At 38.0% G+C, this 12975-nt stretch overlaps 1 protein-coding gene across 1 annotated transcript in view; it reads right to left on the bottom strand.

The window, feature by feature from the left end:
- Positions 1-12975, bottom strand: part of LOC108447230 (transcription initiation factor TFIID subunit 4-like) — a gene marked incomplete at its 5' end in the record, with an annotated part of 146090 nt that extends 133115 nt beyond the window's left edge. Inside the window, 2 exons of the mRNA XM_017736554.1 lie at positions 9074-9246; positions 12936-12975. Coding sequence (XP_017592043.1) covers positions 9074-9246; positions 12936-12975 — 213 coding nt within the window. The remainder of the gene's footprint in view (positions 1-9073; positions 9247-12935) is intronic.

Below are 12975 nucleotides of genomic sequence, written 5' to 3'. Positions count from 1 at the left end.
GGCGCCAGGCTGGAGCAGCTCCTGAAGGACTGACTGCACCCATGGCAAGGGACCAGGCTGGAGCAGCTCATGGAGTTCGCTGTCTCCTGTGGGAAGGACCCCACACTGGAGCATGGGAAGAGTGTGAGGAGCCCTTCCCCTGAGGGGGAAGGAGCAGCAGAGACAACCTGGGATGAGCTGAGCACAGCCCCCATTTCCCATCCCCCTGCACCACTCAGGGGAGGAGATGGACAAAGCTGGGAGTAAAGTTACGCCCAGGAAGCAAGGAGGGGTGAGGAGAAGGTGTTTTAAGCTTTAGCTTTTATTTCTCGTTATCCAACTCTGATTTGGTTGTTAACAGATTTTTTTGTTTTGCTGTGTCAGTAACTGGTGAGGGATCTCTCCTTGCCCTTATCCTGACCCATGAGCCTTTCCTTACATTTCCTCTCCCCATCCAGCTGAGGAGGGCAGGGATGGAGAGGCTCTGGTGGGCACCTGGTGTCCAGCCAGGGTCAACCACCACATAATCTTTGAGTAACTAACTCATACAACCTTTCCTACAAGCATCGCTGTAGCCCTAACTGCTATTAATCCATCATAACACTCCCCATTAGCAAACTCTGCTTCCTGAGACTTAAAACTTCTGAAGAGTCCATGGAGAAACTTCACGCATTTATTGACTGCCTCTCAATTCCTTTGGTTATGGTTCAGATGAACAGGCACTTGAATGTCAGATGCAGAGAAATTTGTTATCAGAGATTTGATTTTTTTTTTCAGCCTGGTAAAAATACAGTGAAACTGACCCAAAGTATTATCCCTTTAAAAGCTTCACATTTGCACACAATTTCAGAAAATGACTGGAATTGGAATCTCCAACAGGTCAGACAGCAGAGGCAGAACCTTCACTGCCACCACAGTATCACTGAGTGGAGCATGAGAACCAAAGCAGGGAGATGTTGCTCTGTTCCTCATATGCACAATGTCCCTTTTGGGACAACAGGGCAGAAAGACAGGACTTGGAGCAACTACACAGGACAGGGAGAGGAGCTTGGGGCCTCAAGAGAAAACCTTCATAAACCAGGGGTTCTAGGTTCAAAACCCCTATTGCTGAAGCAAATATTTATCAAAGTACTTTCTCATGCCCTGGTGAAGTGGCTGGTTGTTCTGCAATCACTAGGTTTCATCCAAAATATCTGGTAAATAAAAACCAGCTGAATTTTGGCACTTCAGTTGTATTCTACTCCTGCCTCAAGTGCTTAGTGCTGCCTGCAAATACAGATAATCCACTGTCATCCATACTCTTATGCAATGTATTTACAAGTGCCCAACTTGCAACGTGGAGTTTGTGACCAGGAGTGGCCACAGCTCCAACTGAAAGCAATGAAGTCAAACTGAACACAATAAATTAACCAGCATTTTTAATTTCATATTTAAAATAGAGACAATTAGGTTCCATTTCCTACTTACAGAAGGAGGCTAGTAATCCCCTTAAATGCATTGTTGAGAAAGTTGTTACAGGGATAAGCTTCACAAGAAAACCTGCTTGGTTATTAATTCCCACTGCAGAAGGGCACAGCAAGTAAGCCTGAAGCAACTCACTGAACAGTGGAGGAAAAGGTATTATATAAATCTTCATTAATTAGGACTGTTCAGCCTACACACCTTAGAAATTAAAAATAACAGTAGTATATGGTCATGCAGCATAATGCATATGCACATGAGAGCCACTGTGAGAGTGTTCAGGAACCTCCTTTATAGCATTTCCTAATCTTTGCACATTTAAAGTTACAGCCTTATTAACATTTGAGTGTTATTCTAAGTTTTAGAGCTAAGTGTTAATGTTATAAAAATGTAAACAGTATCATTTGTAAGTACTGAAAACTTATTGTATGCTTATACAGAAAAGAATCACGCATTATGAAGGAAAAGAAGGAAAAATGTTTTGTGGTTAAAGCACAGTAAAGACCACACATTTCTTACTCTCTCTGACCTCCCAACCCACTTGCCCTACTATCACAAATGTATTCTCCAGAACATTGCAAAGAAGCCCAAAAACCATTTATACAAAAGAAATAGTATGGGACAGCTTATTTGATAATGGCACTGCATTTTAGCAACAAAAAAGGTTTATCTATTTGCTTAAAATTTCTGCAAAGTGTAAAACAAGCATTGGTCAGAAAAGCAAAAAGAATGTGAAAAACAGTAAGAAAAACAAGAATCAATAATAGTAAATAAATGAGAAAAAAATACCAAAGCTGCCACAAAAATATAAACAATGCTGAAAACACAGGCACAGTGTATATAACCAGACCAATCTCAGATCTGAAAGGCTCTGCTTTAGCAAGAACAGCAGCTTGTGAACGATCAGCCACCAGCACCACGGTGAGGGCACAGACTGAGCTGTTGCTGCTGCTCAGAGAGTGTTCCACAGCAGAAACACAGCCATGGCCAGAGCAGGGGATGCAGCACTCAGCATACCATTAAAAAAATTATTTTTTTTTCACTTTAAAAACAGATGCTAAAGTGAAACTTAACAGAAAGTGAGTATCGAAACACAGAAAACAAAATAGTAAAGCTCATGATATAAACTTCAAATTCCAAAGAGCAGAAGTTAGAAAAATGCCTAAAGCAAGAAAAAACTGTAATTTTCTTTAAAAAAACCACCAGACTGTTTAGACAATAAAAACAAAACTCAAGTGATAGCTAATTATCTTGGTGGCACAAGTACTGTTAAGTAACTCACTTATATGCCTAAATATCTAAATACTAAGCCATCAAACTTCACACATAACTGCCTTTTCTGATCACAAAAAATGTACAAAGAAACTTAATACTGGAAAACACATTTTGAATCAAACTTGAAACAAAAACACTGGTAAACTCTGAAGCCAAATCCACTTTCAGCAGCAGTCCCGTGAAAATTCCAATACACATACTTTCATCTGCTTTGAAGTTCCAACAACAGATATTCCAAAATAAAATATTATTGGCCAGGCTAACATTAGCCTTTCCTGTATGATATTCACTTTATATTCTTAGTCTACAGCAGCACTTTAATTTTGTGACTAACATAAAATAATTGCAATTAAAAATAATTTGAAATAAACAACTTATTTTTTGCAATTTGGTTATTAATGTAAGCCCTCCTGGGCATTAAGATACTGAAAGCCAGTGAAAAAAATGCATCAAAGGCATGAAAAACCATGAAATGCACAAATGAAAAACACAGATAACCAAAAGAAACACAGCAAAGGAAAACTAGATGGCAGCACCTCCCTATTTTTCACAATTTCACAAGTCTAAGATTCAAAATAAGATATGGAAGCAAAAATTTAATGCAATCTAACAACCAGTTTTAAAATACTTCTGAATTTATTTATTATCTCTGAGGAATATAATAGTGCAAGCAAGCCCACACTGTATGAGCTGCACATAATACAAGAACCCAGAGTAGAATTCTTCTAAGATCAATTTAAGTTCCAACAAATTATGGCTTGTTTCCTAAAAATCCTATACCTTAACTAATATTCTAAAGCTGATAAAATTTTGGCAGCTTTGAAAATGTATTAATATTCATCTAAAATTAATATGAACCAAAAAGTAAAAGTAAACTAAAACTACAAAGAGAAAATAGTTAAACTAAAATTATGCACAGCTAAGTCAAAAACATCCAAATCACGTTTTCCAAAAGAAGGACATTATCACCGGCCCAGTACAACAAACTTGCACTTTTTAATGTATACAAAGATTATTATAATACTCAGGGAAGACCAAGTACTTCCTACATCTTCCTACATTCCTACATCCTGAGATACCAATTTTTATTATAATACTCAGGGAAGACCAAGTACTTCCATGCAAACCCTGAGATACCAATTTAAAAAAAAACAAGCCTCTTGTAGCTGCACTGATATGAAAGGTATTTTTAATATACCTCAATATTTTGCAATTTTTCTCTAAACAAAACAACACACCAGAGAAAAACTGCAGCTAAGAGTAGTTAATAGCACAGAATTGTAGATTCATTTAGGTTGGAAAAGGCCTCAAAGGTCAATGAGTCCAAACATTAACATCCCCATTACAATCCTAGGCAATCTTATAAGTTGAACTAAACTAAAACTGTTACATGGTGCAATTGCACTTATTCAGGTTTTTCTTGAATATTTTAAAGAAACCAGAAAGACTGTAAATGGAAAAGATCATTAAAATATCAAATACATCTTTCTACTACAGGCACTTCTCTCAATCACTGCTCTCTGTACTGTTGTTACATTCAGGTTCTGATTCTTTTGACTGAATGTGTTTCACTGCTCCTCTGTGGTGACTGTGCTGCAGATACTGTCCACCCTCCTGGGACACACGTCCATGCCCCAGCACCTTTGAGCTCAGCCTTAAGCTGATCCCAGCTCAGACCCTCCCTACAAGGTACGTGCTTATCCCCATTTGCCAGTTTTCCAGAATCCCACTAAGAATGGAGACAATCAGATTTCATTCATGCTTTACACAGCAGCAATTGAGAGGAGCATAACTAAATGTCTAATCGAAGATTACCCCACCTAAGAGTCAAGAAGAACCCAAGTCTTCCTTTCAAAATGGACTTGCCTCTCTTCTCCCACGAGCCTAACACAAAAGTGCACCCAAAGCTGTACAGCTGCCTCTACTCCTGACAGCTGTAAAAAAACGAGACAAAGGTACTACAAACAGCAGAAGTCAAGTAACTTAAATAGCAAATTCAAGCAATCAAAGAGTGAGAAACATCAGATTTAAGTCTGCTGTGCAAATCAACTGTGTGCCTTGACTGCCCAGCTGAAGCATTCATCATGGAAGGACCAGAATTCACAGCACACCCACAGGAGACAGCAACGTAGGATCAACAGGAAGTTATGGATCTTAATCTTTCTGAACTCTTGCGTTTTGCACTCCAATCCAAACACATCTTTTTTTAAACTTGGGGAGGGAAGAGAGGTGGCTCATCAATTCCCTACAAGGGTCAATACTACTGTATACAGATACTTGACTTCTGAACCTTCAACAACAGAACACGTAAGGATAGAGCCACTGTCTGTAAGGAAAGCCTTTACTTATGCCTTACACAAATTCCTCAGGGGAAACACACTACACTTTCCTGTATCTCAGCAGCTTCCATTGTTCTCAGGGGAAGTGGCTCCTTCCTCACATACTGTCCTGGATATCGGCCTAGCTGCTGAAGCCAGAGGAATTTTCAGGGGAAACCTGGTTCGTTTTCCTCCACAACATCATGGAGAAGATCTAGCAAATGATGGCCCCGGGTATGGAAAGAAAAATCTTGCTGTAGTACCCAGGCTGCAGAAGTGGTTCAGAATCTGAACAGCTCTGTATATATTGATCAAGCTGATTTTATTTCAGAACATTTGTAACATTGCCTCGTTTTCCCCTCCTTTTTTGAGAGTGGAGAAATTACACAGCTTACAAGGAGAGAGAACCAAAGAGCTTTCAAATTTAGATGAACACTTGGTAGTTTTTCAGACACTCCTCCTTCTAGTTTTAAAAAAAGTAATTCAAAATCCATTTTATGTTCTCCAGTTAGCACTTTCAACATTTCTTAACGAGTTGCCAAAAGTAACTGCCAGCTTTTGCAATTTCTTTGGCATGTTATTTAATACCCTGTGTTTTACACCTAGCTGTATTGCTCACAACAGACTTTCTCATCACAATAATTATTTAAAGTGTACATACAAATGAACCCTGAAAACAATCACTTAGCTGAGTAACTTTTGACACCTGACACAGGCTAAAAATTAGGACAATCTGGAGAACAGCAACCGTAATACCCACAAAGCATGAAAGCCATCTCTTCTTCTGACACATTCTTCATAAGATATTATTTCCTAGAATCCTTAAGGCAGACTGCAAATTTCCACTTGTTCTGACTTTCTACAGAGGTAAAAGTAGGTTAAAGCACAAACTCAGTGACTAAACTACAATGCTAAGCTCTACACATTTAAAGCACCCTGCATTTTAATCCAAATAAAGCTATCTTAAAATAACTGAATAAAGATAGAGTAATAAAGTTGAGCTCTGCACAGTAAAATACCAACCATCTTGATAACATCACAGAAAAAGGTTAAAACTCCATAGCCTGCCATGTTCATCCATCTCACATAACGCTCTGCAGGACTCGGGCACTTAATGTTCATATTAAGCTTACGGCACCAGAATTTTCCTGTGTTTCAGTCACAGTGGACACCATGACTCTAGAATATTCATACTCTATATACATAAAAACCTAGGACATTAATTTTGATTCATTTTAAACTTCTGGAAATTTTAATTCACTGAATTCAGTTTTCTGACCACCAGAAAGAGTTCCTGAAAGAAAAAAGCTCAATTAAAAACTCTCTGAAAAAATTATTTTTCAGTACACACAATTTCCTTTATTTTAGAAATTGATCCCTGAATTGACTAACTATAATGACTACTCAAACAACTGACATTTCTAAAACCTTAGCATAATATTTATCACTGAACATTTCATCTGGAAAAGCAATTAACAGTCTCTGGTTATAAATCACCCACCTAATCAAACAAAAGTCTCATGTCTAGTTCTGATTATATAAACCTTTAGAATTTAAATCTTTACAGTCTTGTTTTAAAAGGCTGTCAACCACAATTTTTAAGGAACACACTAAGGTCAAACATATATAAAACATAAGCATGTCACAATGAAAGAAGACTCTGCAGATCAAATGCAGAGTCAGGGAAGTTCAATGTAAATTTCCCAAGGGCAATATTAATTATTTCTTAACCCTGTTAATTACAACAAACACAGAAATTATGCAGCACAGTTTGGGCAGCTACCACTAAGATTTTCAAAGGAGATGAATCCTGACAAGCTACAATATCATGATTCTAATCCCCCTACACTAAAATAATCAAACTTTTGCATCTTGCAAGATATTTACCATTCTTAAGGCCTTGCTGGCTTCCTCTATTCTGAATCAGCGTGTTAGCACTAGGTAGTGTAAAGAAATCTCTACAATCCAGTGGGGTATTTACCTGGGCAGAACCCTGTACAAAAGCAATTACAACTTTCTAATACCTGAACTCCTCCAGATTTCAGCTGACTCTACGAACACCTGAACATGCAGTATCCTCATGGGTTTATTTTTACATAAATCCATCAAGTAGGATTATACCCCTTCTGCAACATTACCTACTTCATACAAGCAGAAAACAGCTGCCTGAGATAACGTGATCTACACTTGCTGTGCACACATCTTAAGGCTGACTTTGGGATCCAAACCCCAGACTGAAGCCAGAGCCAAGCAGGGGGTCTACATTTACGCACACTTCCTAAGGTTCCATGTGCAGTAAAGGTTATTCCTCAGAAGTCTTGAAATTACAAACAATTTGTTAATATCTGTTATGAATGCTTCCACATTGAATTTTAATTCAGTATGCTGGCCACATAAAAAACTAACAGTATGGAAGAAACCCAGCTAAAATTAACAGACTTAGATTCCATTCTTGGTACAGTCCCACCATACACCTTCTGTTTTACATTTACGCACGTGTCTCAGGACCCATTGCTAGAACGTGAGCTGGTAGTAACCACTAAAGAAGTGACTGTACTTATTCACAAAGAAAGTCCTCAACAACCAAATTCAGATGTACAAATTCAGGAATTGGCTGCAATTTTGTTGTCATCAAACTAGTAAAAAAAAAAAAAAAAATCTGTAAATGAACAGAAGCTTATCTCTGTGTTTATTCTTCCTGGAATATATTTCTCTTTGAAGGTTTCTATGAGTCTTACTCTTCCAGACACCACAAATTTAAACACTATATGGCTGCCTTTTCTGCAAAGAGGTCTTTAACAAATTTCATCCAATACTGCACTTATATCTTTTTTGAGAGCATAAAGTTTTTCCAAGTGTTTCCAGGCTCTCATTTATGTCTTTCCTGAGATACATTCCAGTGACCCACAGTCTTCCTAGTGACACTCACTTCTAAAACTTACACTCTAGTAGGCTACTCCCTGGTTTGTAGATGGCCTCATGTTACTATTTTCAATTCTGCAAATTTATTCCAGCTTCCTTTTATTGTTTTCAGTTTTGAATTAAACTTAAAAATCTTTTAGACTATAAATATGATGCAATACATAAAGCATATAATGGGACAGTAATCAAATGTTAAATATTGGGAAAAACCATGTTGAAACTAGTTCAAGCAACTTCTACAACAACTAAAAAGTTGTAAAGGCACCTTTTTCATCTTTCCACACAGAATTACTTATCACTTCTGCAAACAGAGACCTTAGGCAAAACTACCTTAAACTCTGCCTGTCACTACTATGGCACAGCAGCCCTGCACTAACATCCAAAGATATTTGCCTCCACATTTTAGTAAAGTAGCTCAGTTCTAGTCCTAAACGGCCCAAAGTTAAACTGCCTCTCTACAAACTTTTAAACCAATGCAGCCTTCAAAGAAATCTAAAAAAAAAAAAGGCAACCCCCCCCACCCCGACATTCACCCTAGAAAATAAATCAGCTCCAAGTTGAAATCAACACACTCCACTGATGAGTTTGGGAGAGGAAAGCACTCTATCCTGTCAATCCCTAGAAAAAGGGAAAAGTACTCACAACAGACAAAACTTTCAGTGTAGACAGATCACACCCAGAGGCAAATTAGAAGAAACAAATCTTTTTTTGAATAAAGTATACTTAAAAAATTATTTTAAAATTATTGCAAATCCTTGGATAGAATGTGATTGGCTTTCTCTTTTCTAACGTTCAGTGAAATTAGCTATCCTGGGATATAACAGTGCTTCTGATTCAGAGCAGCAAGGGGCACTTATTAAACGAGTGATACACAGTCCAGACTAAGACTGAGCTTTGTAGCCTCCAATCATCTCTCAGTCTGAACACAGTCTTAAGAGACTAAGGCAGACTTTTTCCTTAAATAAAAAAAAAAAAAAATCCTAGGCCTCATAAAATAAACTACATTTAAGTACTTCCTGTTTTCACAACAAAAAGGGGAGGAAAGCACAGTTGCAGAAACATATGAGGTTATAATGTGTAAGACATAATGCACCAAAGTGAAATCAAGCCGGACATACCTGAGCTGTTGACAGGCGAAAAACAGGGCCAGTTGTGGGCACAGAAAGCCTGGGTGACAGGCTGGCAGGACCCTGTCCCTGTGTCTGCACTTGAGCCTGCATCTGAGCCTGTGCCAGAGCCTGCTGGGGCACCATCACGAGCTGTCCAGCATCCGTGCGCACCAGGACCATCCCTAGTGAGGGCAAGGGAACAGTCACTACACAGTAAATAACAGCAAGAATAACATATAAAGAACTATCTAACCACAGAATTCAGAGTAAAATTAATGTATAGCACTGTACATTATTCTCTATACTGTGTCTTTTTTGATTCTCGTGTAACACGAAATTTTATTTCAAAGAAGAAAAGGAGCCCCCACTAGCAGACCCAATTCAGTTTGGAATTTAAATAACTGCAGTTTATGGCAAGCAGTGATGAAAAAAGCAGCCACTTGAGTGTTCGGGGGACAGTGACTTCTAGCAGTCTAGTCAGAGTCAGGAGAACAAAATTAGAAACAAATACTCATTAAAAGTAAACTCTAAGGACAATGCAGCTGCTGGGAACAGAATTCAATACATGCATACCAGGGACAATGACCCAAGAGCTTTACTAAACAACATCTTATGAGTACACGCAAGTATTAGGCCAGACACACTTCTGAGCATACAGTAGTTGAGATTTACTTAACGTTGAGCATTAACAGATTAATCTATTTGGTACCACTTTGGGAGGCACTACCTGTGGTTTAAACATCAACAACAAACACTGTCAGCCTCAGAGAACCAACACAACTCCTCAGTACACAATGATACAGTGCAGCAATTTCAGAAAATTGGCAAGTGTTTTCTAGCATTTTCTGGAAGTAAATGATAATTTTTTCAGATTATTTTCTTGTAAAACACCTCACAAATAGAGGCCTTCTACACAACAGAGCCATTGCCATCAAGCAGTGCCCTAAGTTTTGTAGTCAGCAGGTCAGAAAAGGGGAGACAATGGCTAAGTTGGTCCATGGATCCTGGAGTTTCACACTTATTCAAGGTCTCTGCAAAGCATGTAATGTTCTTCCTATAGCTCACTCACAACCAAGAAGCAGTTCTCCAGACAGATTATTTTAAAAGAATTTCCAAGTTATTCCAGAATACATTTTAATAATTTAACCTAGATAGGACACAACAGGTCAAATAAACAGAAAAACATTTTGTCTGCAACTACTAGAGAACCAAAACCTAAAAACCTATGAAGTCATTTTATGTTGCTGATAACAGAGTCAGTAGACACTGTTTCTGCAGCTTATCTCTATGTGCAAATTGCTTCATATACTTTTTTAACTTTTCAAAGGAAAATGAAGAAGGTAAAATCTTATATCCAATTCTAAAGGTAAAAGCTTACATCCAATTCTAATTGTTAACTTCCCAGAGGAAAAAACCCAACACCTTCCTAAAGGGATGCAGTTTGCAACATACCCTGAGAATAAAGAAATTCAAACACTATTATAACAAATCTCAGAACCCTACAGTAAGAAAGTCTTTCTTTCAGTCTGACATGGAAAAACAAATCCCAATTGTGGGACGAACACATGAGAGAACTGCAGCACACATAAAAGCCCTCACTCACAGAGCTGGGTGCTCCCAGCCAACCTTTCCTCCTATAAACACAAACAGAAGGCAAATTTCTGCCACTATAAACTAAAGATTTGTGGAAATCAAGGTTTAAGGTAACAGGCATACAGAGCTACAGGAAGAACCACATCCAAAAGCCATAATAATAACTCTCTTTCAAAGCCAAGAGTAATTTGAAAATTAAAAAGTTGAAAGAAACTCATTAAAAACTAATCTAAAAAGTAACTTTTAAGATCCATTAGGCATTCAAGCACTAAGCTTCACAGTTTATATTTGCAGAAAATCCTACAAGCAGATGATATATTTGGTACATGCCATTCCTAAACCATCTGGACACCCCAATATGCCAACTGGCCAAACGGGTTATCACTTCTCTGATTATACTATGAACCTTATATAAAAATCCTCATAGGATAATGCCTACCACACATTAAAAAAATGCATGTTCTATTTGCACTATACAGATTCACTGGTGTGGTCTTAATTTATCTTCCCATTTTCTAAACCTAATTCTGAATAGAGAAAGACTGCGTGGAAAGGAAAAATTAATTGCAACACGTGCCACACAGTCTCAATCAAAGTTGCAGACACAATTGCTACTATAAATGAATAAATGCTCATGTGTTAACATTGTATTTTAATTCAATTCAGAGGACTACAAATTCCTGTTACTGAGCAGCTGATACAAGTTAGAATCCAGTTAAAGGATGACACTAATTTTACCTTCCTGTCAGACACGTAAAGATGAAATAAACAACTTATGACTATTGCTTGCTAAAATAACCTGTTGTCAAAAACTGATACTAAATTTCTGTTTTATAGAGAAGTTTGTTATATGGGAGTTACAGATTAATTATAAATTATCCACCAAGTTAAAAACTCAAAAATAACATTGTATTTTCTGAATAACTTCCTTTTAGAACATACTTTTAGAACATATTATCTTCATGTTTATGCAAATTTAATGGATTTCCAACTATCTTGTAATAAAATCCAATTCTGATTAAAACTTTCTAGTGTATTATTTCCAAAACATTTTCTAAATCCTGGATCAGACTGTTTTCAAAGCTCCATTTTCCCTCTTCTGTTTGAAAGTAAGTAACAGATCAAAGAATCGACACAATGAACTTCAGAAACTGTGTGCAAAGTTACAGTGCACACTATCATCTGCATATAGTAATCTTCAACAGATTAACAAAGGGAGTCAAAGGCTAAAGGCACCAAAGCAATCTGAACAGCAACTTATCTGTTTCAAGTTAGTTGGGTCTTCATGAAACCACCAAGATTTGTATGTTTGGAGCATCAGACTCGGGAGGATTTTCCATAAACTGGGACTAAATACACAACTTCTAAAAGCCCACTTAGAAGCAAGCTTCTACACCATCACATTACTGCGCTACTTAGGTAATAAATATCAAATATTCTAAGAAATAAGTTGGAAGAACTAAGTTATTTCAGACTACATCACTAGGTCCACATCTTAACATGCCATTGGTATTAACAGGAGAAAAAGAATTAGCTTAAAATTAACTCCTAAATCAAGAAGATATGAAGATACCCACGTTTTTGCAACATGAAAATCTAAGCAGGGGACCACAGTACCCTTCAGATGAAACAATACACAGGTTAAGAGTAGGAATCCTGAGTCGTTTGGTCAGCTAGCAACTTTGCTGAACTTAAATTTTTAGTAATTAAAGTTAAGGAACCTAGAGGGGTACAAAGAGGACATAACAGTTGCTTCACAGTTGGAAAGAAAATCTGGTCACGTGAAGACTACCCTCACATAACAACGACATTATCACAATTACTGAAATTATAAATTTTAGATTACACACATTTGCCACCTGGTTCACAGCAGAAGACATTCTTTCAAGCAGAAAAACTTTTCAGGAACACCAAGTGTAAAGCAGAAGCTAAAGACCTTCAAAACACATATAAAGTTATTCTTAGCTACCACTCCAGCTTTTTATCCGGTGTCCAACTACACCATCACAGAGTAACTCACCGTGACTGCCGCTCTCCCCAGGACAAAACCAGTAACTCACCCAACAACTGCTGCAATTACTCTGCATTAGCCGTACCAGTTACACCCTAATTGGCGGCAGCCTGTTCGTCAGACGGTGCCCTCAGACAGGTGCCTCTTCTTTGGTTTCCAGCACATCGAGCAGTGGGGACATGACGGCTTTGGAGGAAAGGAAAGCCCTCGGCCAAGAGAAGAACGTTAGAGCGAGCGGCGATGCCGGGAGCGCTGCGCACCACTTACCGGGCGGGATGGTGAAGCCGGGGGGCAGCTGGATGGTAGT

Source organism: Corvus brachyrhynchos, unplaced genomic scaffold, assembly GCF_000691975.1.
Source record: "Corvus brachyrhynchos isolate BGI_N302 unplaced genomic scaffold, ASM69197v1 scaffold66, whole genome shotgun sequence".
Lineage (NCBI taxonomy): Eukaryota > Metazoa > Chordata > Aves > Passeriformes > Corvidae > Corvus > Corvus brachyrhynchos.
This window is presented reverse-complemented; position numbering and strand designations above follow the sequence as displayed.